This window comes from Aquila chrysaetos, chromosome 12 (assembly GCF_900496995.4).
Source record: "Aquila chrysaetos chrysaetos chromosome 12, bAquChr1.4, whole genome shotgun sequence".
In the NCBI taxonomy this organism is placed as follows: domain Eukaryota; kingdom Metazoa; phylum Chordata; class Aves; order Accipitriformes; family Accipitridae; genus Aquila; species Aquila chrysaetos.
Window position 1 is genome coordinate 8,991,605 of NC_044015.1, and position 24,109 is coordinate 9,015,713.

General features: G+C 54.6%; 1 protein-coding gene across 2 annotated transcripts; it reads left to right on the top strand.

Moving 5' to 3' along the window:
- The first annotated feature begins 4,209 nt into the window (after window positions 1–4,209).
- UCK2 (uridine-cytidine kinase 2) lies at window positions 4,210–23,998 on the top strand. Of its 2 annotated transcripts, none has more exons than XM_030033572.2 (7): window positions 4,210–4,548; window positions 14,800–14,959; window positions 15,909–16,005; window positions 16,859–17,001; window positions 20,849–20,946; window positions 23,007–23,055; window positions 23,607–23,998. In XM_030033572.2, exons 1-7 carry the CDS (start codon window positions 4,288–4,290, stop codon window positions 23,744–23,746), a joined length of 948 nt encoding a protein of 315 aa, XP_029889432.1. In that variant the 5' UTR covers window positions 4,210–4,287; the 3' UTR covers window positions 23,747–23,998. The 2 variants fall into 2 exon arrangements, with proteins under 2 accessions (XP_029889432.1, XP_029889433.1); XM_030033573.2 differs by lacking the exon at window positions 4,210–4,548 and adding an exon at window positions 5,320–5,403.
- The last annotated feature ends 111 nt before the right edge of the window (window positions 23,999–24,109 follow it).

Genomic DNA, 24,109 nt, shown 5'->3' on the forward strand with positions numbered 1-24,109 from the left:
AGCCAATCGACGCGGCTCTGGGACAGAAGCCGCGGGAAGAGCGAGGGGCGGGGAAAGCGCGAGGAGGCGCCGCTCTGATTGGGCGAGGCTGCTGTCAATGCTGGCGGCGGAGCCCACTCCCTCCCGCTGGCCTGGGGTAGCGTGGCCTGGTGCCGCCGTGCAGCCTGTCATGGCGGCGGGGGTCCGCAGGTACGGCGCTCTTTGGGGACCGGGACCAGACGCCTTCCCTGCGGCCGGAGGGGTCGTCTTCCTGCCCCAGCACCCCCGAGTCCCTCACACCTGGGCCTGGGGGTGCCCAGGCCTTGCGCAGGGCCTGCGGTGGGGTTCCTGCTGCCCACACCACTCTCCCCGCGTCTTGCTGGGCCGTGGTGCCCCACACGGCTCCCTCTTGACTCGCTCCGAGGCCCTTTCCGGGGGAAGACGCACGAGGCGCTTGCTTTTGTTGGCCATACCCCTCGCAGTCACCAAGGGGTTGGCTTGGAGCAGCCTTCCTGGTTTCTAAAATTGTGCCCTGGGTTAATTTGCCAATGGTGTGAATGTCCTGTTAGTGCGTAGCAGCAGGCGGTGTTTTCTGGGGTCAAATATTTATAAATACTGTTGCCTGCCCTTTACCAGGATGTGTTGCTGGCCCATGCGCTCCTCGTATGGCCAGCAGCGGAGTACTGCGTTCAGTGATTCAAAGGGCTGGAAGCAGGGAAGTAAATGGTACATTGCTGCGCTTGCGTAAAATATTTGCAGATGGGATGGGACTAAGAAGGAACACTAACGAGGACAGTGAAATAATGGCAAGGGTTTAGCAGAGAGACTAATTGACTTTTATTGAGGCTCTGGCAGTTACACCTGGAGCAACAGAACTAGACCAAATCCACAAGTTGTAATGGGGTAAGGAGACCTAGAAAGCAGAAATACAGAAAAGGAAACAGGGCAGGCAGGGAAGGGCAGGTTTGCGCCTGTCCTTGCGGAACAGAGGAGTCTGCCATCAGTGAAGAGCGATGCCCTGTGGGATTACATGCGCAGAGCTGAGTGAAAAATAAGGAAGGTAAAAAGCCCCACCATCACCTTTAAACGCTCCATTCAGAAAGACAGGGACAAAACCGTAGTTCAGAGAAAGCAGCGCAAGTAATAAGTGAGGGTGTAAGATTAGACAGCAAACAAATCCTCTGGAGCCTGGTGACATTTGCATACAAGGAAACATGAAAGCCACATGTGTGCAGGTGACTTGTGCAATGAGTCAGGCATTACTGAAAGTTGCAGCTAAGGACCCTCTGTGCCCTGAGGAAGGTTCCAGCATTGCCTCCAGGCACGGGGAGCTTTCTGCAGTGTTGGGGGAGAACTGAGAGTAGAACCTGGCAGTAAGCAACGGGAGTCCAATGGGAGTGAGAGCCACCAGGGAGACAGGGATGAAATTAAGGATGGATATTTCAGTTTAGGGTGAGCGGCAGGAAGATATTAAGAGCTGATGATGTGGCAGGACCCATGATAATATTTTATGCCCTGCTGTGTGCCACCTCATGCAGTTGGCTGTGCTATATGCCGTCCTCCACCCTTTCTCCTTCTCTTTAGAGCTCCCTGGCTTTACTGGCTGTGAGATGTATCAGTATCAATCAAGGCAATATTTGGAAATAGTTTCTCTGATACCAATATTGGAAACGATTCCCATGATATCAGTTATCAATACTGAACATGGTCTTTCACAGGATGCTTGTGCGGCAGAAGCCAGGCTAGGAGGAGATGGTCAATGACATGAACGTCTTTCCTCTCTAGTGTCTGTGCTTTGAGCTGGAGGTAGAGGTGACATGGGCTCTTTGTAATTTCATCCCGTCATTTTGAATCACACCAGGATCCTTATCAGCAGGTTTTTTTCAGACAACAGAAGGCATATTACTCTCAATGGCATTTCCTTTTTAAAACAGTGTTCTGTGCTTTGATCAACATGTAAAGGACAGATGAAGAGTTGGGTGCAGTTTGAGTCGATCTAACAAGCCTGAGATATAAGAAAAAGGAAAGCATTTGCATCATACATAGCTCTGGATGCATGAGCTAGGGACCAGTGCAGTCTAAAAACATTTTAGACACAGCAGAGGTAATATTTATAGAGGTAACCTTGAAACCAGATTAGAGAGAGACATGTCCAAACACATTTCATATACAGAAGTCTCCAGACTTAAACCAAACAAAAGATTAAGTTGCTTTGCACGGTATGTTAGTGACCGGCAGCTAGGATGAAGAGTGTGTAAAATTCTCAGATAAGTTTTGAGGAAAGATGCCATCTAAAACTAACTGGGACTTGGATTTGATTCACTTCCAGTTTACAGCCCTGGCCTGGTTTTGAAAGAGCCGTTAATCTGATCTTTGCAAATTCTCCTTGTGTTCTGTATAAATAAGTCCTGAATATCCTTAGCTCATACCCCTCGAGGGCCCGTCAAGAGGCATTCACTTATCCTTCCCTCTACAAGTGTGTCTGCTCCTGCCACGTGTCAAGCGTCTGGTTTAGAAGGGGAACTGGCGATGAAATGCCACAATGGGCATCCTGCAGAGATGCTCAGCTCTGAGGTGGATGAACAGCACAGTCCAAAACAGCTTCAGCACAGCAGAGGTTTTGATCTGGCTCCAAGCAGGGCAGCAGAGAGGCTGGCAGCAGTGAGCCTCTCTTGAGAACCAAATAACCCGGAGGTCACAACACGCTGAGGGGGTTTTGCCATTCAGATATGGGTGTGTTGGTGTGGGGGTAAGAAAAAAGAGCTGTGAATAGCTGCTGGGGCCCGGCGGTGTGCGCAGGAGCTGTGCCCACAGTCAGCGCTTGGAAACTGGCATGAGGCCGTGGGAATCCGCTGGGATTCATCCCCGCAGGAAGTTCTCGTCCGCATATAGCACTTCCTCCCCTGGCACTGGCCGTGCGCAGTGCCATGCTCCAATGCCACAAGCCGCAGTCCGCGGGGGCACGGCTGGAGGAGAACTGGAAGTGGTGGGAAGAGAGGGGCCATGCCTTCCCAAGGAGATCCTTTCTCACATCCTGCGTGATGAGGGCTGGGACGTGGGACCCATCTGGTAAACATTTCCACACCTGTTTCGCTGTATTGAAGTGGGAAGTTAAAAACCTTGCAGAAGCTTATGGTCCTGTGAACAGGGGCAGGAGGAACCTTAGGGCATTGCTTAAGCCATCTCCTGCCCCAACGCAGGATCAACTTTACTAAAATCTTTTTATACGGGAGCTTGCCTAGTGCATTTTTTTTAAATCTTCAGGAATGGAGAGTCCTTACTCTCCCTAAACAACCTATTCCAGGCCTTAACCATTTTCACACACTTCGAAAATGTCCCTGAATGTCTATCCTGAATTGCCCTTGTTGCAATTTGAGCTGGCAACATTTTGTTCCAATCCCCATGGGTAAGAGAAATGTATTCCCTTCCTGTTTGTGGCAGCCTTTTATGTATTTGGAAACGGTTATCATGTGTCCCCACAGCCCTCTCTTCCCCAGACTAAACACACACCGTTTAGTGCAAAGCCAGACCTCAAGCTGTTCCCGAGACCCCACTGGAGACTCTCCATCAGGTCTCACCTTTCTTGAAACACAGTACCCAGTGGCATTGGTACCTGGCAGAGGGTTAGCTACCGCATCCTACCTACGTTTATAAGTCCCGGTGGGACGTTTGCCGTTTTCACAGCAGCAGGGCATTGGCATTGACTCTTTGATCTGCTGTACTCCTGGATCTTTATCTATAAAAGGGCTGGCTAGCCAGCAGGTTCCCATCTTGCATTTTCACGGATAATTGCCCCAACCTAAGTACAGTACTTGGCACTTGCCCGCGTGGACTTGCACCCTACATTTTGCTGAGCCTTTTTCCATTTTGTCAAGAGCATTTTGACTTTGAATCCTGGCCTCCAGAGCGCTCGCGGCTCCTCCCGGACGGGTCCCATTTGCCAAAGACATAAGCGTAGTTTTTATTCCTGGTTTGGGGTCGTTAATAAGCGTTCCTAAGTTCTCACAGGACCAGGGCCCGGGTGGGGGACATACAACGGGGGTCCTGCTGGGGACCACCTTGGTGCAGTCCCAGCGCTCGCCGGAGGCTGATGGCGAGTGGGCCGTGGGACTCATCGGGCAGAGGGGCAAACCAAGCCGGCGGGGAGAGGGAGCGAGGCCCGGTGCGCCGGGCGGTCGCATCGCCTTTGTCCCCGGGCGGGGGAAGGCGGCGGCGAGGCGCGGGCCCGTGGGGCCGCCGTGCCGTGCCGTGCCGTGCCGTTCTGCGCCGTTCTGCGCCGCGCAGCCCGCCGGCAGGCTGGGCCGGAGCATGTGCAGCTGCAGCAGGCACCTGGCAGGGAGCCGCAGCGCCGGGGATGTGAACCAGGCGGGGAGGAAGGCCCTTGACTCATCAGATAAATCCAGCCCCGCACGGAGAGCGAAGGCGGAGGAGGCGAGGCGGCGGCGCTGCTGCTGCTGTGAGCAGGGGAGGATGGCGGGGGACAGCGAGCAGAGGCTGGAGGAGCACGGGCAGCCCAGCGGCGGCGAGCCCTTCCTCATCGGGGTCAGCGGCGGCACGGCCAGCGGCAAGGTGCGGGGGGCTTCGCGGCGGGGTCCGGGGGGAGCCCCGCTGGGGTGGGATGGCGCGAAGGGAAGCTCCGCGGCGCAGCCTTACCCCCCCCGCTCCCCTCCCCTCCCCGCGCCTCCCGCCGGGCGCGGCGGCCACATGGCAGCACGGCGGCTCCGAGCGGCCGCCCCGCCACGTGCGCTGCCCCGGGGCCCCGCCGGGCCGGGGAGGCGGCGGCGGCGGCGGCGGGGTCGGGGTCGGGCGGGCTCGCTCGCTCGCCGCCCCGGCGGTGCACGCTACGGCCCGGGGACGGACGAGCCGGCGGCGGCGAGAGCGGGGCCGCCGAGGCCTCTGCCCGGGCGGCGGCCGCGGGAGCTCGGCGGCCGGCAGTCCCGGGGACACGTGGAGGGAGGGGGGTGTGGGGGGCGGTGAGGTGGGTGCAGGCTTTACCCCGCTCCGGCTGGGACCCTGCTCCCCTCCGCCTCGCCGCGGGGCGGGGGGGGCGAGCTGCCGGAGGGCAGCGGGCAGTGCTGGGGTCTGCGCGGGGCTTGGGCGGCCCCGGCCCGGCCGGGATGCAGGCGGCATCCCCCCTGCAAAATCCTCGCTCCCGTGGCTTTAGTGAGCGCTTCTCCTCCGTCACCTTTTCACTTGCCGTGTCCCCAAGGGCTGCTCGCCCCGCAGCAGACCCGTAGGGCGCGCTGGGTGCGATGCGATTATTATTTATTTTTTTTTTTAAATGGTGTCGGTCGTGCATGGGGGTTCCCTTTTCTGGCCAACTTTGGGGTAGCAGGAGTGGAAATTCTGCAGTAAATGCTGACTCACAGCGGCAGAACGACCTCCTTGCTGCGCCCGGGAGGGGATGGTCCTTGGCAGCGGCAGGTAGGAGCGGGGCGGAGGGCTGCGGGGCCAGCCGCGCTGGGCAGAGCCGCTCCGGCCGGGGTGTTAATGCGGGTTTTCTCTGGAGGGCTGCTACACCCAAACTGCAGCGTAGGGCAACTCCGGCAACGTTATGGCTTCCCCCCCCCAGTTATTTCATACAGTGGGTTTTTCTTTATTTGTTTAACCTGAGGTAGGTTGCTTTCTATCTTAATATGAAAAGAAAAATTACTTGGTTTTCTTGTTTAAGAGCAGTAAAACCAGATCCACAGCTAATCAGCCCTCCTATGCAGGGCAGTACAAGACATTCTACCTGCATTTTTAAGAGGTGTTTCAGAGAGCATGCATAGATTTGGAAGTAGCAATACCTTTGAAATATTTCTTGTTAAGGAAGCTGAATGTGGGCTGCCACAGGAGGAAGATAGAGCCTTGTATCTCTGGGTTGGTTTGTGTTTGGAGGGGGGCCCCTTTTTCTCTAGAAAGGATGGCATTAACCAACTGCTGTACCTCAGCCCATAATAACAGTGTTTTAAGAATGTGTCTCTGAGTACCCTATTGATTCTTGGACTGCTGTTGCTACTGCAAGGGGGAAAAATCCAGATATAACAGGGAAGGCATGGTGAGAGAGGATGCAATCTCCTCCACTGGGAACCAAAGCTGGATTGTTCCTGCAGTACAGCTCCTGGTGACTCAAACGCACTGGGTTTGTCTGCTCTCTGATGCGTGGGTCTGCCTCTCTGTAGCTGTCCCAACAACATCGTGTCTGGCGCTGCTGAACTGTTATGTCTCTGAACACTGTGTCTCTGGCCCACAAGGTAAAAGCAGTGATTACAGTACAATACGCCACAGTTGTTCTCAACTTCAAAGTGAAAATGCTTAGGCAGGCTGCCTTAGAAAAAAATAGGGAAATGGTTCTTTCTAGCAAGGGAGATGTACTGACTGGCTTTTCCTGTCTCTCAGCTTTGATTTCCCCCCCTCCAGTGACTGCTGGCTGCTAAAAACCTCTGTGCAGTGCTGCCCATTGAAGGGAATCCAGCAGATCAGTACAAAGTTTATGGGAAAAGACTGCAAGAAATATGCTGGCAAAAAAAGCTTGCTCGAGGAGAAGTAGTAGGAAAAAAGGACCTGGGGCTTGTGCACACAGACCCTCAAATTCACATTTGTTGCAGCTGCAAGGCAGGGGTGCAGCGGGGTTGTCCCCCATCAGGCTAGCAACAGTGCCCTCTGCCAGGTGATGCTGAGTGCCTCAGCATGCGCCAGGAAAGTAGTGGTGGGGCTGGTGTGGTTTGCTCAGCTAAGGGCTTGCCTGCAGCTAAAATCCAGGCCAGGGTCTGCTGTGCCGGTGTGCTGGCGCTGGGTGAAAACAAAATGCTCCTAGAGGGAAAGCAAAGCAGGCACCTTTCCCACTGGGAAAGCGACAAAGCTATCCGACTCGCCTTCACGCCAATTGGGGGTTGTTGTCATAACACACCCCTTTGGCAGCACACCAGTCCGAAGATAACGGAGGGCATTTGCCTTCCAAGGGCCCCCCCCCAGCTCCTCCCACTGCTGATGGGGGGGGAAAAGGCTCCACAGTCCCACCCATCCCTCTTGATGTACCAGCACAGTCAGGCTGTGGAAGGAAGGGATGCTGTTTGTAGCTTGCCATGACTTGTTGTGTTGTGTGGTGCCCTGGGGAAGCTGGCATCCGAAGTGGCCAGCCTTCCCCAAACTGCTGGGGGGGAGTGTTTGGCTGGTATTTCTTAAAGGCAGACTGGCGAGAACTCAAATTCAAAGGCTGACTGCTGTTCCCTAGTGAGCGAAAGAGACTTGAGTAACTTTTTGTACTCAAATAGGAGGTAGAAACCTGAGCACTCTCCTGGTTTTCGATCTTAAAAGAAATCTGGACTGTGTTGGGAGCAAAAGTGGGGAGCCGCAGAGGTCCTGGGCAGGCTGTGATGCTGCAGCCTGTATGAGGGTAGTGCCAGCTGCATGGTAGCTGTTTTGTGTCGGCTCAGCTGGGACAGGCTCTTCACAAAAGCTTGCTGGGAGGCAGCATTTCTCTCACTGTCCCCCAAAATCCAAGCACTGTGCAGCCTGGGCAAAGTTTGCTGCAGTCTCCTGATGTGGAGGAGATGACATGGCATTAAGACCCGCTCCTGTGCCAAAGCTGGAGAGGACTGCAACTGCCTTATTTCCTCAGAGGGATTCCCAAGGCTGGTTGTAGCATTTTCTTTCATCCTATGTGCTTTCAAGTGCCTTGCTCAAGTTCTTGTTACCTTCTTATACCCATGGTCTTTGTGCTAACAGCTTTTTCCCTCCCTCCCACAAGAGATTCCTGACTACCAAGGACTGCAGCATGCAAGGCAGGCAGCCAGGCTGCGGGCTGGAGGAAAGTTCAGCAAACTGACTACTGAGATGAGCTGGAAAGTGTTGGGATACCTCCTTAAGCTCTTCACGTGTCCTCACTTCAGCTTAGCTCCTGGGATCTTGCAGCTCTGCTGGCTGGAGTGGCTCACTCCATCTGCTGCTGGGGTGGTTGCAGGGGTGGGGAGAGCTCTTCGAACTCAGGCTGAAGCATTAATTGCTTGTCCCCACGTGCTGCAAAGTGAGATGCTGATTGCTACCTTCCAACAGGAGGTTGTAAGAAAAGATGGATTTACAAAGGGCTGAAAGCTTTTGTTGGCTGCCCAGCCCTCAAACTAGTGAGGGCTGAATATGGGTACCACTGTGGCCCAGTGGCTGCATCATTTGGATCTTGAGTTAGCACATAACGTTGGAAATGTCTGTTTGAACATGCAGACTGAGAGTTTCCAGGCTGCAGAGCACCAAAATTGCGGTGTGTTTTCAGCCAGGTGTATTCTTCACTGTTAATCCATTAGGCACTTCTGCTTTAAACACCAAAAATGCTGTCTGAGGCTGAGCTGGCTGCCTAGAGGAGTTGGCTAGCCAGGAGGCTGAAGAAGGCTGGTATCGCCCAGCCAGGGTGGGACAGCCAGGGTGTTGGTCCTCAGGGAAGCAGTGGCCCCAGCTGCAGCGCATCTCTGCATGAGGCAGTTCCCTCTCCACATGGGGCTTCTTGCATGACAGAGCTCAGTCCCCTACACTAGCAAGGCCTGAGGTCCCCCACAGCAGCCTGTGGGTCACTGCCACCATGTCACCACCTGGATGCCAGGCAAAGAAACCCAGGGGAGAGCCGTGGGAGGGGGACTAGCAGGGATTGCAGCAGTCCTGTGTTGGTTCAGCACCATTTCCTGGTGACGCTTGTTCTGTGGCTGGCAGGAACCCTGAATCACAAGGTCTGACTTGTTAAACACTGGTGTCAATGTGTGCTAGAGACTCGTCAAACTTTCTACTAGAACACTATTCTGTGCCAGCCCCTGATCAGACTGATACGCAGGACGTTTTGATGGGTCAGCCCTTTCCTGTTACTGATTGAATATGTGTGAGTTCATTATGGAGCCTGCTTACCATAGTCCTGTGGGCTCAGCCAGCTCCAGGCTGTGGAGTTTGCAGCAGAGGCTTGAGAAAAATATCCTGCGTCCAAAACTGGTGGATTGGGAGGGATTGTGTTAGGGGGTTTGTTTCCCTCTCTGCGTGTAATCTGTGTTCAGATCCTCTGTGTTTGTGTGTGCCTGTTTATGCTCCAGCCCAGGACTGCTGACCACGTGTGCAGCATCCCAGGGTGAGTGAACAGAAACCTGGCTATCCCAGTCCCGGACTGGTTGGCTTGTGGCTCACAAAGGGAAAGGCAGGAATGGTGAACCTGCCTGGGAAAGCTCTGGGTGGAGGCCCAGGCTTTTGGTACGAGAATAGCAAGTTTCCAGTCCCAGTGCTGCCATACGGATGTGCTCCATTAGGACTGGAAAGGATTGCGTGGGTCATGAACTAGCTCTCTGCAGTCACAGGCAGACATTTAATAGATGCTCTGGGACCCTTCCCAATTTGGTATCTGTTCTGTGTGCCACCCCAGTCCACCAGGCACTTCCTAATACTCTATAGTTAACATAACCTTACAAAAAGAGACCAAAATCGTAACTAGTGTGCTGCAGGAGATAAGCTGGACAGAAGGGCAGCATTACCATGGCTACTGATTTCAGGGACCCAATTGAGTAAAAGTCCCCTGTGATGCCTGGAAAGGGAACCATGCTACAGGGGACATCAGAGAAATGCAACAGGGATCCAGTGGTCCCTGATGTGATCTTAGGGAAAATCCTTCCAGATCCCAAACTGGAGACCGTTTTATCCACAGGCATGTGATGAGGATACCCCAACCAGGCTCCTGCTAATGCAAAGCCATTGACAGCCTCTGTCAAGCCTGCTCACATCCAGATCCTACAGGAGGGGGGTTATGGCAGTGGTGTCCCTAGATACAACTTCTGGGCTTCTCTCCCTGGTGGGAAGTGGGATGTGACTGCTGCAGTCTGTCCTTGCTCCTGGCTGTACCATTTGTTGTGGGCCAAGGGCACTGCACTCTTGGGGAGCACTGTCCTCGTGGTGAGCAGCGTCTTGGCTCAGGGCGAGCAGCCTGCAGCGGTGGCGGGAGTCTGTGCTTCTCTTCCTTCCACACTGGAGCCCAGCACGTGCCTCTCCTGGTAGGTCTTGCTTCTGGCACAGCCCTTGTCCCTTTAGCTGCTCCTGAGGGGACTGGCAGCTTCAGTATTTATTTAGTGCTGGAATCACTTTATCTGGCATAAGTCCCTTTTGCTAGGTGTCTAGTCTAGAGTCCTTGGGAAGATGGGAGGTCCTCCATGCTGCTGTATTGGGAGCCTAGCGAGCAGCTCGGTGTAGATGTCCTTCTGCAGTGCCAGGCTCCCTAGGGAGGGATGGACTGCTCTCAGCAAGTGGGTTTTAGCATATCAATGTGCACAAGGTTTATGGATTCCTCCTAGCCCAGGACGGGCCTTACCAGCCAGGGGCAGAAGTACCCATACTGCCCTGTCTGCTGCAGCAAACGTGGGGCTGAAAGCATCAGCTGTGTCCTGCCTGGTACCTTCACATGATGGTTAACTGTAGCACTGTCCATCAGCTTTCTCTCTAATACCCGTCTGAAGTTGGAATTCACTGGCTGATCAGAGCTACCCAAGAGGGATTGTGGGATAATCTGCATAATAATATTGGGGAATTAGTTAACTCCTGAAGAATATCTGAGCAGCTGGCTATAGGCCATGAGTGAATATGAATTAAATATGTAATGTAATTAATATCTTTCAAATAAATGTCAGGGGTAGGGCTCCAAACACCCATTCATTGAGTTTCTTCCCTTGTGCACCACCTCTCTCCTTTTGGGAAAATATGCTGGAGTTCTTCCCCAGGTGCCCTCTGCATCTTCCCCTCCCAGCACAATAAAGCTGTACTTCTTCCTTAAACACTGGTTATTTGTGTGCTTGGTTCAGAGGAGGAATCCTGCAAGGGGAGCTGCAGCTGCTTCTGTTCAAGAATAACATCTCTGAGTTTGCTTCTTGTGCTGTGATGTGCAGATACCTCCCTGTCAACCGTCTGTGTGTGGTGTGGGTTGGTTTGCACAGCTTTCCCAGGGAGCAGCTCAAGCACAAAATCTGGGGGAGTGTAGATCAGTGGGTCGCAGCCAGTTTGCTCAAACCTGGAGCTGAGTTCCCCTTGCAGCTTGTGGAAGGTCATGAACAATAGCAGAGAGCCCGGGGCTCCCTGCCTGCATGCTTGGAAAGTCCTGCGTTGGTTTCATGTGGCTAACATGGGAAAGGTCTGCTTGGCAACCATGGAGGCTCAGAGGCTGCTGTGTCCTGTCTATATTTAGTTTTAAACAAGTTCTGGAGGAGGGGAAGGCTTTTGCTTGAGAAAACCTCCTGTTGCCAGGAGTGCGCTGTGGCTGAATCACCATCAGTGTTTGCTTTGGGTCATGGCGAGGTGTGTGGACAATGTAGGTCTGGGGAAGGGGCTGAGTGGAGGCAAGGAGCCCTGTCATGCCTCTCATCTTCCTGTAGATGAGATGTGTCACACAGGGCAGAGCTAGGGATGGGGCTCAAATCCCAGGGTTTCTGTATTGGGATTCATCTATAGCATCATGTCGTCTTCCTCAAGTCATCTTCCATTCATGCTTCACAGTCATGCTTTGGTCTTGGTCTTTCTGGGCATCTGCAGGCCTCCCCAGAGCCTAACTACTATCATTTCCAGTTATTAGTGGATTTTTCACACTTCTGATTAATATCAGTCACGTGCATGTATGCAGTGCTGGTTTGGGAAAGGGGGTTTAAGCAGGGGACATGCGTCATTCATTTGGAGGGACGCTTCCTGAGGCTGGGAGTTTCTGTTCCCACTGCATAGGGGAATTTGTAACCTCTGTGTTTCTGGTTTTTCTTCCTCCTTAACATAGGGTGTTTATCGACCAAGGGGAAAAACTGCCTGTCCAGCTGTAGGAGGTATTCAGACTGGCATCAGGGAATGCCCCTTATGAACCGTTCTTGTTTCCATCACAAGTGATCTTGAGGAAAGGAAAAACCTTCTTCACTTAGACCTTGCCAAGGTTTGCTGCCCCAGTAAAGCAAGCTGAATGCAACCCTTGGGTTGGAGGAACATGCCATGTTCTCCACTGTCCCTATGTCCTGCTGCACTTATGCAGGTGTAATGTGTGAGGAGTGCCATGGCCCACACCTTCTGTGGGACCAAGGTGACAGGTGTGCCTTTTCCTAGAACCCAGAGGTGACATTCCTGCCCACCTGGGCAACATGGTATGCTGAACCTGAGCTCAGTCCTGAGAGCAGGATGTCCCTGTGATCATCCTTCTCCACCACTTCTGATAGCTCTCCAAAGCCCACCAGAGAAAAGGGAAGGGTCCGTAGCATCTGCCTGGATGCTTTTGCAAGAGGCACTTGCCACCCCAGAGCATTGGATGGTAAATGCAGCCAGGATATGCTCCAGTCCTCATCCTGGGCCCAGGTGGGAGAACGTGTTCTGGTCTCCAGCTGCTGAAGGCTACTTTCTCCTTGGGTTTTTCTCACCATCAGGTGTCTCAGGTTGTGGGGTATGGAACAGGATGGTGATTTTCAGAGCTGATGGGGACTCATCTCAGCTTTCCAGGATCAGTAGACCAGAGATTAGTGTGCATAAGGCAGAAGAAAGACTGGCAGGAACTGTCTGATGCCCTCAAATTATTTTATTGTCTATCTACATGCTTAGGTCCAAGGGGAGAGTGTGAGTGCAACTGTTGTGTTCCTTTCACTGATCCAAAGTAAAGCAGCCCTGCTCCCTCTCCTGGGCTGGGGAAAGCTGTTTCTGGTGCAGATCCATGTGGACCCTGCTGATCTACAGGCTGGAGGTCTCTCTGGGTGGCTGTGCTGGGAGGTGGTTTACTCCTAATTGCAAAGAGCCTGGGAAATTTGGTGTCCTTGGCAGCTGTGGCCAAGGCTGAACCCTGCTGCGCTGCGTCTCCTCGCTGCACGGGCAGCACGGGAAGGCAGCAGCGTGTGGGGGAGAGAGAGCAGGGAGGAAAAGTGGAGGAGAGGCACTGCGTGCACCCTGTTTTTGTGAAACCTATGGGATACAGCTGGATAAGCAATAGGGCTGAACCATGCTGGAGAAGTATGTGGGGAGTGGGAAAACAGAGGAAACAGAGAATGGGCTCTGGCTTTGTGTCTGCGCCTGCTGAAGGGTGAGTGACTGGCACAGATTTGCAGTGCTTTGTTCTGGGTGGTAGCAGCTTGCTGCAGGGCAGGACTGCCGACGTGGCTTGGGAAGCACAACTTGCCAGCCATGAGAGGCAGGAGAAGAAGGTGGGATGCTCAGGGGGACCCCATCCCTGACCTGAAACCCAGACTTGTGCCCAGGGCCACAAGGACTGCTGTCAGGCAGCCCAAGCCAGTTTGCTCTGCAGCAGTGCTGTGTGCGGAGGCTCTCCAGCTGGGCTGGGCTGACTCACAGCGCAGCCAAGTCAGGTCAGCCTGGCCTGGAGGGGAAGAGACAGTCTCTGGGGACGGGAATGCCGTCAAATCTTCCAGCTTCTCCAGCAAACAGCCTTGCCCTCTGCCTGCTGGGGTGACCTCCTCTGCCAGGCATGTGTTCCCCTCCCTGTTCCCTCTCACCACTGTTTTCAGCTCTGCATCTGGAGGTTGCCAGCCAGGTACAGAGCAGGTGGTTGAGCCAGCAGGGAGGTGGGAGCATGGAAAGAACCACAGACAGGCTGTGGGAGGCAGGCTGGAGCAAGCAAACCTCTCTTTGCAAAGCAGAGCGCTCAGTGAGGAGTATTTGTGGTAACCGAGGCCAAGATCGGCTCAGCTGGGCATCTGCAGCAAGCATGATTCGCAGGAGATAAAGCAGCTTAGTTTGGCACCAGGAGCACCCGCTTCTCCCCGAACAGTGGATGCAGCAGGGCAGGAGCGGGGCTGATGGATATGGCTCCTGCAGGCAGCAGAGCACTCCCCTGCCAGCCTGACCTTGGCTTTCGCTGGCTGGGGCAGGCATGCCGGCTGCCAGTTAGTGATGCAGTTAACGCCGCTGTGTTGTGCAGCGGCCAAGGACTCGTATGACTAAGGAGAAGGGACTGAAGCAGGCTTTGGGATTTGTCCCCCAAGCTGTACTCTGATTCAAGTCATGATGGTGGGGTCTGGCGTGACCCTCGGCCATGCAGCTGGTGCCTGCTGCAGTGCCAGCAGAGTCGATGCTGGCCACCGGTACCCAGCCCGCTCCATGCGGTGTGTGAGGTGCCGATCCCTGTGCCAGCAGTGCTTGTGGGGATCTTGTACCAGCAGCCAGAGCCACGTGGCTCTTCAGCCGCTGGCTCTGCAGTGCCCTTAGCCTCTCTGTGCCAAGAAGCACCAGGATATGCTTGCGGCTGCTCCTCCCAGCCCTGGCAGCTGTGGCAGGCATCGCTGATAAAGTCCCAGGGCTCTCTTCCCGGTGTCTTTTCATCCTGGGCTTTGTTTAGGGTATGAAAACAACCTGGCTCTCCCTCTCTGAGGGCTCTCTCCCTCCCTGCCCATGATGTGGTGGGGTTTCTGGGCTGGACCAGGGCTGGGGGAACCAAGGCACTGAGGCTGCCTCCCAGAGAGGAGGCTCAGCCCTGGTACCACATGCAGCTCTGCTCCCTGCAGAGCTGCTGGGCAGGCTGGAGCTGGCCATGGGGGCCCTGAGGATGCAGCTGAAACCAGGCAGCAGCCAGCTGGTTTCTTGCTGCCATTTGTGCCCAGAATAGGAGCTGTGGGCAGGCCATAGGGATGGAGAAGAGGGAGGCAGGGAGCAAGCTTGGTGCTGCTTTCACACTGAAGGGCCCCATGGTAATGCCTCTGGAGCACCTTTCCCTCAGTGGCTGTGCCACTGTTAGCATCTGTTAGATCCAGCAAGCAGTGCCCCATGCACCCAGGAATGGCTGTTACCTGGGGACATCCTCCCTGTGTGGCTCAAACACCACTTGCTGCTGACTTGCCTCCTTTGCTGTTCCTTTCCCAGTCCTCAGTATGCTCCAAGATCGTCCAGCTGCTGGGCCAGAACGAGGTGGACTACCGCCAGAAGCAGGTGGTGATCGTGAGTCAAGACAGCTTCTACAGGGTCCTCACCTCAGAGCAGAAATCCAAAGCACTCAAAGGCCAGTTCAATTTTGACCACCCAGGTGAATGGAGAACAGCACCAGGGCTCTGCCATGCAGTGGGGGGTGAGGGCTGGAGTGGGACCCCCTGTTCCACCAGTGGAGAGCCTTGCATGGACACCAGGACTCTGTCTCCTCATGGGGCAGGAGCAGGTGGCTTAGTTAAGCTCTTGTGGAGCAGGGTGCATCCCTGGCAGGGTGGTTGGGGGCCACCTGTGTCCCCTGCAGTACAGCCTCTGTCTCTCTTGGGAAAGAAACTGCCTCAGGTGGAGTGTTTGGGATGAGAAAGGGCAGGTTGTGAACCCTCAAACTCCTTAAGACGCTCCTCTTCTCCCTGCAAAAGCATCCCCCAGTTTGAAAACCTTTCTGGTGCAGCAGGGTCGGGACCAGGGAGATCTGGCCTGGCACGGCCCCCTGGAGCCAGCAGCTCTGTGTCCCTCATTCAAGGAGGGAACCGTCTTGTGCAGCTGCTCTGCAAACCCCTCCACCGAGGGGGCTGTGCCCTGTTGCTACAATAGGGGCTCTTAGGACTATCTCCGGGCTTGGTGGGGAAATTCCAGAGCTGCTGTCCCTTCGTCCCCACGAGGACAATGACCGGAGGCAGCAAGCACCGATCAAACAGAGCCCTGTCTGTCCAGTGACTCGAGACTGAAACACTGCTGCAGTCTCTCCAAGGGCTGGAGCCCTGGAGGAAGATGCCTTCCTGAGCCTGGGCTGTCAGCGTCACCATACAAGGGCAGTATTGATCTCTGCAGGCCAGATCCCAGGCTGGTGCAAAGCAGTGAAACCCCGGGGGCTCCAGGAGAGCTGGGCCTTGCTATGCCTATGGGGACGTGCAGGGCTTTCCTCCCAAGTCTGTGTGTCTGTCTGTCCCCAGTGCAGGGTGCCAGTGGCTCTGGCTAGGCTAAGCTCAGTGTCTGGTGGGTGGGAGAGGTTGCAAAGCTGCCTCGGATAACGTTTCCTCTCTCCTCAGATGCCTTTGACAACGAGCTGATCGTGAAAACACTCAAAGAGATCACGGAAGGGAAGACGGTCCAGATTCCTGTCTATGACTTTGTCTCCCACTCCAGGTCTAACAGCCGCTCCTGCCTTGCTGTGCCTCTGCTAACGCCCTGTGGCGCAGTACCTGCCAGCCCAAACCGGTTGCTTGTCCCTCCGCTTGCGTCACTCTTAGGCGCCTAACGTGCCAACTGAAAGTTTCAATCCTAACTACTCCAGACCCCTTGGTTAGAGGATCCAGTGCAGATACAGGCGCAGTCTGAGGGTCTGGAAAGCTGTGCAGTGGCATCCAGCAGCATACAGGCATCAGTGGAGGGGGGGTTATGGCCCCCCTTTTCTTCCCCCATCCACACTTTCTCCCCCCATAAACTCTGTGTTTGCAGCTTTAACAAGTATTCCAGGCTCAAATGGCCTGGCACTGCCAGGAAAGGAGGAGGATGACAGTTCTTGCTTCTGTAACTCTTCCCTTGCACGTGTTAGGCTTGTTTTTGCATGCTTGTGTTGGTCATGGATGGTGTGACCCTGCTCCATTTCCCACAGTAGTGCTGCAGTGTCAGGGGAGTGCTGCCTGGTTCCCAGGGGAGCAGAGATGGCGCTTGCAGGTTCCCATGGGTCAAGCCCCATACATAGGCTTTCTGGGCTTTACAGCTTAGCACATAACACTTGCAAGCAGCAGCTGGCCAAGTTGGGGGGACAAGGGCTAGTCTGCTTCCTGCTCTGCTGTTTGTCCTTCTAGGAAGCGTACGTATGCCTTGGATTCCCTTCACCATGGTGGGGTAGGTCTGCTCTCTCCTTGGTTGCCCCCCTGGTGCAGCAGTGATGTCCCAGGGTTGGAGCAGTGCCTAGGAGCACCACTGTTTCCCCCCACCTCTCTTGGCTTATTTCCCACCACCAGCATATTCTGACTCTCCTTCCCTCTGCTAGGAAAGAGGAGACGGTGACTGTCTACCCTGCCGACGTGGTGCTCTTTGAAGGCATCCTGGCCTTCTACAGCCAGGAGGTGCGGGATCTCTTCCGCATGAAGCTGTTTGTGGACACGGATGCAGACACTCGGCTGTCCCGCAGAGGTGAGGCCTGAACGTGCCTTGTGCAGCAGGGACAGAAATGTTACTTAACTGATCTGGGAAGCTGGTTGCAGAGGCAGGTGACAGTGACCAGAGCAGAACTGGAATTGGTGCAAAGTTGTGCTGCTGCTAGCAAAGAGCCAGGGAGCTTTTCTTCCCCAGTGGAAAATGTCACATAGGGCAGCTTATGGTAGTGGAGAGCACCTTGCTCCATGTCTCTTAGGATTCAGTGGGGTTTTTGCTACCTTGTCTGGGATTCCTCCTTTGATGCATGCAGCAGTGTGACTACTGAGCATGCTGTGTTCTCCCATGGCCCTGTGGCACCAGCCCTGTGCCATCAGCTGAATGGCAGCTACTGACAGTCAGCAGGTACCAGCAGGGGAAGGGTGCAATGGGTAAGGCAAAGCATCTCGACAGTTCAATCAGAAGGCAGTGCCTGATGGATCTGCTCAGGACTTGGAGTATAGGTGTGCTCTGAGGATGGCATTTGGGTGTGAGGGTGTCCATTGTGGATGGTGCAGATAAGGAGTCTGGTTGTACATCTTGGTCTGTGCAAGCACAGCCATCACAGCATGGAGCCTCTTTGTGGTACTTGGCACTGGAGTGATGGCTTTGGGGACGAAGAGCCCTAGAAACCAGAATATCCCTCTCTAGGACTCCCCACGTCCAGCTGGCTTGGCTGTGGGTTGCCAGTTGACATAGGAGGGACTCCAGCTCTGCAGGGTCTGCATGGCTTGAGATGCCATTCATTTCAAAGCAGCCTTTAGGATTGGGGTCACTGATGTAGCACCTGAGCCTCCTGGATGATTAAGAAAGCCTTTGGGGACTCTTGGGGCAGAATTCAGTTCTACCCCTACTGTTCTACTGTCCCTACCCCTGCCTGGCTCTGACAGCCTTCACAGGGTGTCTGGGGATGCAGAAGATGACTTAGAGGAGAGGTCCTGTCCAGACCTCTGTGTCTCAGTGCATCAGCCTGGGACTGCTCGTGTGCATGGGACTGTTCCACTCTGCGACAGAACTGGTCTTGCCTGCCCTCCTGCTGTCAGACGGATACACAGCCTCCTCCACTGTTGGAATGTCATCAGTGCTGATTAAAAGCACCTTTTTACGCATCCTTCTTGACCCTGCCCACTGTTCTTGCATGACTCATCCAGGGAGGTGACAGCACAGTCATTGCAGGGAGACTATTAGCAGGTCACAGATTTGCATCTGCAAGATCCTGCAATGTGAGCCTTATCCCTTAAGCAGACTGTGCTGTGCAAGAACTTGGGTTCACACCCAGCCATGGGGTAGAATACATTTTTGGCAGTGCCTTGTATCAGCTGTCTAAAGGCAAGGCGTTGCCTTGTGCATTTGTAGTGCCACATGACTGTGTGTGCATCCCTATCATACTCTGGAGTGTGTGGTTCAGTCACTTCGGACTTAGTACAGAACTGTGAGCTCAGAGCTTGAGAACTGGTTGAGATCCCATTGACTAAGAACCAAGACCATCCAGCTGCCAGCTGCAATACACAGCTAAACCCTGTTGTGCTGCAGCTGTTGAACGGAGTCCTGAGCCACGTGGGCCCAGGCCATTCTTGGGGTATTTCTCCCACCCACCATCAATCGCTAAAGCCTTGCAAAGGGGTAGCTAGGCTGGTTGAGGTGCTGGTGTCTCCTACTTAGGGCAACTCAGCAGACTCCTGATAGGGAACTGACCATTTGGCAGTCTCCTGGCCTGCGGTCAGGAGTTGGTAGGACCACTGCAGCAGTAAATCTGTTTACTGTATGTCTCCCTGGCATTTCTGGGAAAGGAGAGCCTGTGTGTGAGGTGCTGAAGGTACAATCATGTCCCTGGAATGTAGCTGGAGGCAGCTTGTAGCCAAAGTTAGGATCTTGCATTGTGACATGACCCTGAGTCATCTTGCTCTCCCAAAAGTCCTGAAGAGTTGCAGCAATGGGCTTCCCAGCTGAGCAGCAGTGGGAGATGAGGTTCCTGGAAATGTAGCTGACAGCTCAGTTAATCAATAGTGCTGGGGTTCAGTACATGCAACTCACGCTGTCCCCATCTCAGCACCTCTCCCAAGAAAAACGCTGCTACCAGAGTGCAAGGGGCAAGGTCTGTCAGGTGCCTCAAACAGCCTGATCCATGCAAAGCTTATTCTGGCTGAGGTCCCTCGCTGCCCTGTCCTCGGCCAGCTTCTGTAAAACAAAGACCAAGTCAGGTGTCACGTGCGTGTTTCGGGACTGATTTGAGTGATGTCTGCCTGCTGGCTCTGGACGGGTGCCAATCTGTCCTTGGGACATTTTCCTGCCCTGCAAGTAGAGGGTGATACCTCCAGATAGGGTGTGTGGTCTTAGTCTGGGTTGCTGGGACTCATTGCTTTGGGGCCAGGTACAAGACGGTGGGTGCTTGACTCGTGTTTGTGTGGGGTGGTTGCCCTGCTGTGGTCTGCCCTGGCAGCAGGCAGGAGAGTTGTGCCCGGTCAGGACCAGCCCCTGCAGCCTGGGCACTCACCCCGTGCAGCTCGCAGGCCTCCTGCACGCCATCCCAGGCCGGGTGTGCTGTAAATACACCCTCGCTGTGCTCTGTCCCCACCCCAGAGCAGCCAACAAGCAGGGTGTGGGACCTGGGAAAGAAAAGTCTCTCTGTTTTATTTTCCTTGCCTGTTTTTCTGTATTGTTTGAGCTGGGGCTTGCTCCCGCTCTCTGAAGAAGGCATGGAGCTGGCTAGAGCAGCCTGGGCTGGACTGAGCCATTCCTGGAACAGGCAGGGAGCTGGCACAAATCCTGCTGCCTGCCCCTTCTTCCCCACATCGCCTCCCCTGCACGGGGCTGCGAAAGGGCACGCTGCGAAGCTGCTGGCTGAGGGCAAACAGAGCTGCGGGGATGGTGCCAAACCAGCACTGGGAGAACAGCACTGTCCTGGCCCTGCAAGCACACGGGCAGCGGCTGCCGAGCAGGTCACGCAGGCTGGCAGTGCTGTGGCTTGGCTCTGCTTGGCATGTGGAGAAAGCTCACTCTGAATGCAGTGCCAGGCGCTAGCATGCTGGGGAGAAGCCAGCCAGCCCCTTGGGGAGAGCCAAGAGCTGTCTGCTCGGCCACAGGGCTGTTTTGGCTCTTACCCGTAGATTGAATTCCTGCTGAACTGGGGCACTTGTCCACGCTGAAGTGGCTTTGGACTGGAGATGGCAATGGCCCAAATACCTCATGCAAACCGGGTACAAGGCCTGAACGGCACAACAAGCAGGAGGCCAGCTTGCTCTCCTGCCTCCTGGCTTCCTCCTGAGCTGATCTCCTCCAAGCATCTCCTCAGCCTCTGGTTGTGGGAGCCTGCTTTGCCTTTCCATCCCGCTCAGCTGGGGACAGCACAAGGAGCCTGGCAGAGCTGGGTAGGTGGGTGAGTTTTACTCTCATCACCTCTGCAGACCTGAGTTAAACTGTGCCTTAATGTGTGTATGGGTGAACCGCATTGCTTTTCTATTCTTGGGCACCTCTGCACTCGGACAACTGAGAGAAAGCCCCATCCTTAGGCCAAGGGCTGGGCAGAGTGACAGGAGGGATGCAAGGGTTGAGGCTGGGAACAGTCAGGACTGGGGACAGCTGGAATGTGCTTGCAGAGCTGAGAAGGGAGGGAGGCCAAGAAAAGCCCTTGGTCAGGTCAGCCAGCCCCTGGTTCCTGGGAAAGCTTGGAAGCGGGTTAAAAGCATGTAGCTGGGCTGGGGTGTGCTGGGACATGTGGGCAGCAGCTTCCAGGAACAGAGACCTCAGGCAAAATACCCAGGTGGCTGGCCAAAGGCTGCACTGAAGGGAAGGGGGAGGGAGCGATTCATGTCTCAGCTCCTGACTGTGCCTTACGTCTTCCCCATAGTGCTACGAGACATCAGTGAGCGAGGCAGGGACCTCGAGCAGATCTTATCTCAGTACATCACCTTCGTCAAGCCTGCCTTTGAGGAGTTCTGTTTGCCAGTAAGTAAGGGGAGTGACACCCACGGGGTCTGCCAAAAATGCCTCATACCCTGCCCAGCTCCTCAGAAAGGAGCATTTAGTGCCCCAGAACTCAGGTCAGCCTGCCTTGCCTTGCTCCCTCCCTGCAGGCACTGGCGAAAATGGGGGTGCCAGTGCTGGCCGGGGAGAGTGAGAAGGGGACTATTTATACAGCCACTGCCTTCCTGGTGAGATCACCTTCCCCTATGGGAAGGCCGACATGGCAAGAGAAATCCTTCCCTGCACAGAGTCTGACAAACCAACACCAGGCAGCTCAGCAGATGCCAGCCCGGGAGGGAAGATCCTTGGCTGCATGTAGCCAGAGAAGGAGAAATCCCTGCCCCCAGGCAGTGTCTGCTGTGTCTGCCTCCTGTTTTGGGCTGTCTTGCCTGCCCTTTTCACCCTGCAGTGCTGCTGGCTTCTTGCTGGCTGGATGCTTGGGAGAGCAGGGGAGCTTCTTCCTTCACTCTGTGGTGTGGGATGTGGCCTTGCAGATTGCGTTTCCTGGCTGGTGAGAGGCCAAGGTGTAGAGTAGACAGACCTTGCTTGGGGCCAGGCTTGCAAGGTCTTCCTGGAGAAAGGAAGCTAGTTTGGGAGCTGATAACAGAGGCAAGGCTCCCTAGCAGACAGGGACTTTGCATGTGGGAGACCACTGCAGTCCTGCAGAACTTGTAGGCGAAATAGCGCGTTTGCAGGACTAGCCATTGCACACCTCTCCTGGCTGTCATGGAGAGGAGCCCATGCCTTGGTTCTCAAGGCTTTTCAAGCAGATGTAGTTATATGAGGAATTTCTTCTAATTCTGGAAGAACTGAGCCAGCAGAGTCCTGCAACCTGGGAACTGCTGGCCAGCACTACAGGCAGGAATTGAACCTGTGCCTCCAACCTCAGGAACATCTCTGTGCCTGTCTGTGTGGCCAGCTCTGCCCTTTCCCATAAGAGGGGCTGATTCTTTCTGTGGTACAAGATGTTTTCCTGGTTCCTGGGCAGCAACCTTTTCTCTGTCTCACTTGGTTGTGCCTCTGGGGACCAAGGTCCAATTCCAGTGTTATCCCAGAAAGTCTTTTCCTGATAGGCAGGTCCAGCATGGTGGCTCCCTTCCTTGCAAGTTCCCAGCAAGGTAAATCCGCAGCTTTGCAAAGCAGCAGATGCTGCATCAGTCTCTTCTGTTGAAGAGTCTGTAGGAGGATGAAATGTGAAACAAGGAGGGTAGAAAACAACTGCTTTGTCCCTACCCACCAGCTTTGCAGTGGTCTGCTCCCACTTCCAATGTGCTGGTGCGCTCAGCTGCAGAGCAATTGCATGTGGGTGTTGGGCAGGCTCAGCACCCACTGTTGACTCCTAAATCAGCTCTGGGTCAGCTGGTCCAGCACTGAAATGGTCCAGCATGTCCTGGTGATTTTTGATATGGCTGGAAGCACCTGGAGGTGTCAGATGACACCCTTCACCCAGCAGGCTGGCTTGTTTACTGCTGGTAGAGCTTGGCTGTCAGGAAGCTGATCAGCTGTAAAAGCTGACACAAAAAGGGGAGGAAACTAAGACTGGCACCTGCAGGTGAAAATGGGTCAGGACTGGTGTCCCAAATCAGACCTTTTTTGCAAGTGATGCTCACAGAAAATTCTCCCTGCAGCCCAAGTAGATCATATGGCTGTACCCTGCATGTCTACACAGCCCAGGCATGCCAACTCTTGCTCTTGTACCAAGTCTGGCTGGATTCAGGGAGGAGGTTGTTCCCAAAAGCATCAGCTGCTGGAGTCTTGCAATCATGAGGCTTTTTAATTTCAGGTTTTGTTAGGATATCTCTTACTGCCTCTTACTGGAATCTGTATGAGCTCCTGAAAATGGAGTCAAGGTGCAAAGCATGGCCCTCAAAACACAGAGCAGAAGACAAATAAGAGCATCCAAAATGTATTATCAACAGTGACATACCTCCTATGGGGTTTGGGTTTGGTGAGGGGAAGGACCTGCCCCAGGAAACAGGAACAGTACCCCAGCCTGGTGGCTTTCGACTTTCCCCATAACGCAGTGCTTTCTCTCCTCCCAGACCAAGAAGTATGCTGACGTGATCATTCCCAGAGGAGCAGATAATGAAGGTGAGTGGACCCAGACCCTGCCATTACATCCTGGAGCCAACTTTGGGCTGTTGCGGTTGCAGCAGAGTTACGTAGGAGGTAGCAGGACCTGCCACGGAGGTGACTCAGGCCACTGCCACCCGAGAGAGTACTGTTACTACACACATGCTGAGATGAGCCTCTCCCCTTTGCTGCTGCCCGGAGCATTAGTGACTGGGAGTTTGTGCTCCTCTGATAAAGCCTGGGAGCCCATCCAGGCAAACTCCTTGTTCATCCCACACAAAGGGAAATGTGCTTCTCCAAGGCCAGATGTGCAACTGGGACAGCCAGGTCTCCACCTGGCTGGATTCAGCCTGACCATACTGGCTTGAGGGCCGTGCTCAGCTGGGGCAGAGGGATGAAGTCCCAGCAGGGCAGCTTCTCCCTGCAGGGCTGCAGCTCCCCACCACATGATAGGAGAGGATAGGAGCAGGGGAGACAGCAGGGTCATCGTCTCTGGCTTGGCTCTAGTTTATTTGCAGTGGTCCTAATGCAATCTCTCCCCCATGTCTTTCCCTCCCTTTTGCTCACAGTGGCCATAAATCTGATAGTGCAGCACATCCAGGACATTCTTAACGGAGGACTCAGCAAACGTCAGAGCAACGGCTACCTGAATGGCTACACTCCTCCTCGGCAGCGGCAGCCCTCAGAGTCCAGCAGCCGGCCTCACTGACCCCAGGCGGCAGGCGTGAGGCTGGGGGTGGAGGGCGCTCGGGCCCTGCCACTGCCCTTCTGTACATACTGTCCGTTCATTCCCCCCTTATCTATTTAAGAAACCAGACGGAGACGAATGCCTTTAATTTTGTATGTTGGAAATGCTGAATGAGAAGCAGCCGGCTGCTCGGGAGCCTGGACCGCCCACAGCTCCTGGCCTTGCTCAATAACTCCTCCAGCACGGAACCGGCTATAAATCTCTATAAATATAGAATTGCTCTATTTTTGTGTAAATGCAGAATAACGTAAAATTACTTGCCATAAGGTATTTGCCAGGCTCAGTGTTGCTGGGAGGGGGCTGGGAAGAGGGTCCTGAGAGATG

What these genes read in the sequence shown, in the direction of transcription:
- UCK2 (XM_030033572.2), top strand. Translation starts at nt 4,288, where the DNA reads ATGTGCAGCTGCAGCAGGCACCTGGCAGGGAGCCGCAGCGCCGGGGAT. An exon ending in GTTCAATTTTGACCACCCAG is followed by an intron (nt 14,960 to 15,908) that starts GTGAATGGAGAA and finishes CTCTCTCCTCAG; the next exon opens with ATGCCTTTGACAACGAGCTG. An exon ending in GACTTTGTCTCCCACTCCAG is followed by an intron (nt 16,006 to 16,858) that starts GTCTAACAGCCG and finishes TCCCTCTGCTAG; the next exon opens with GAAAGAGGAGACGGTGACTG.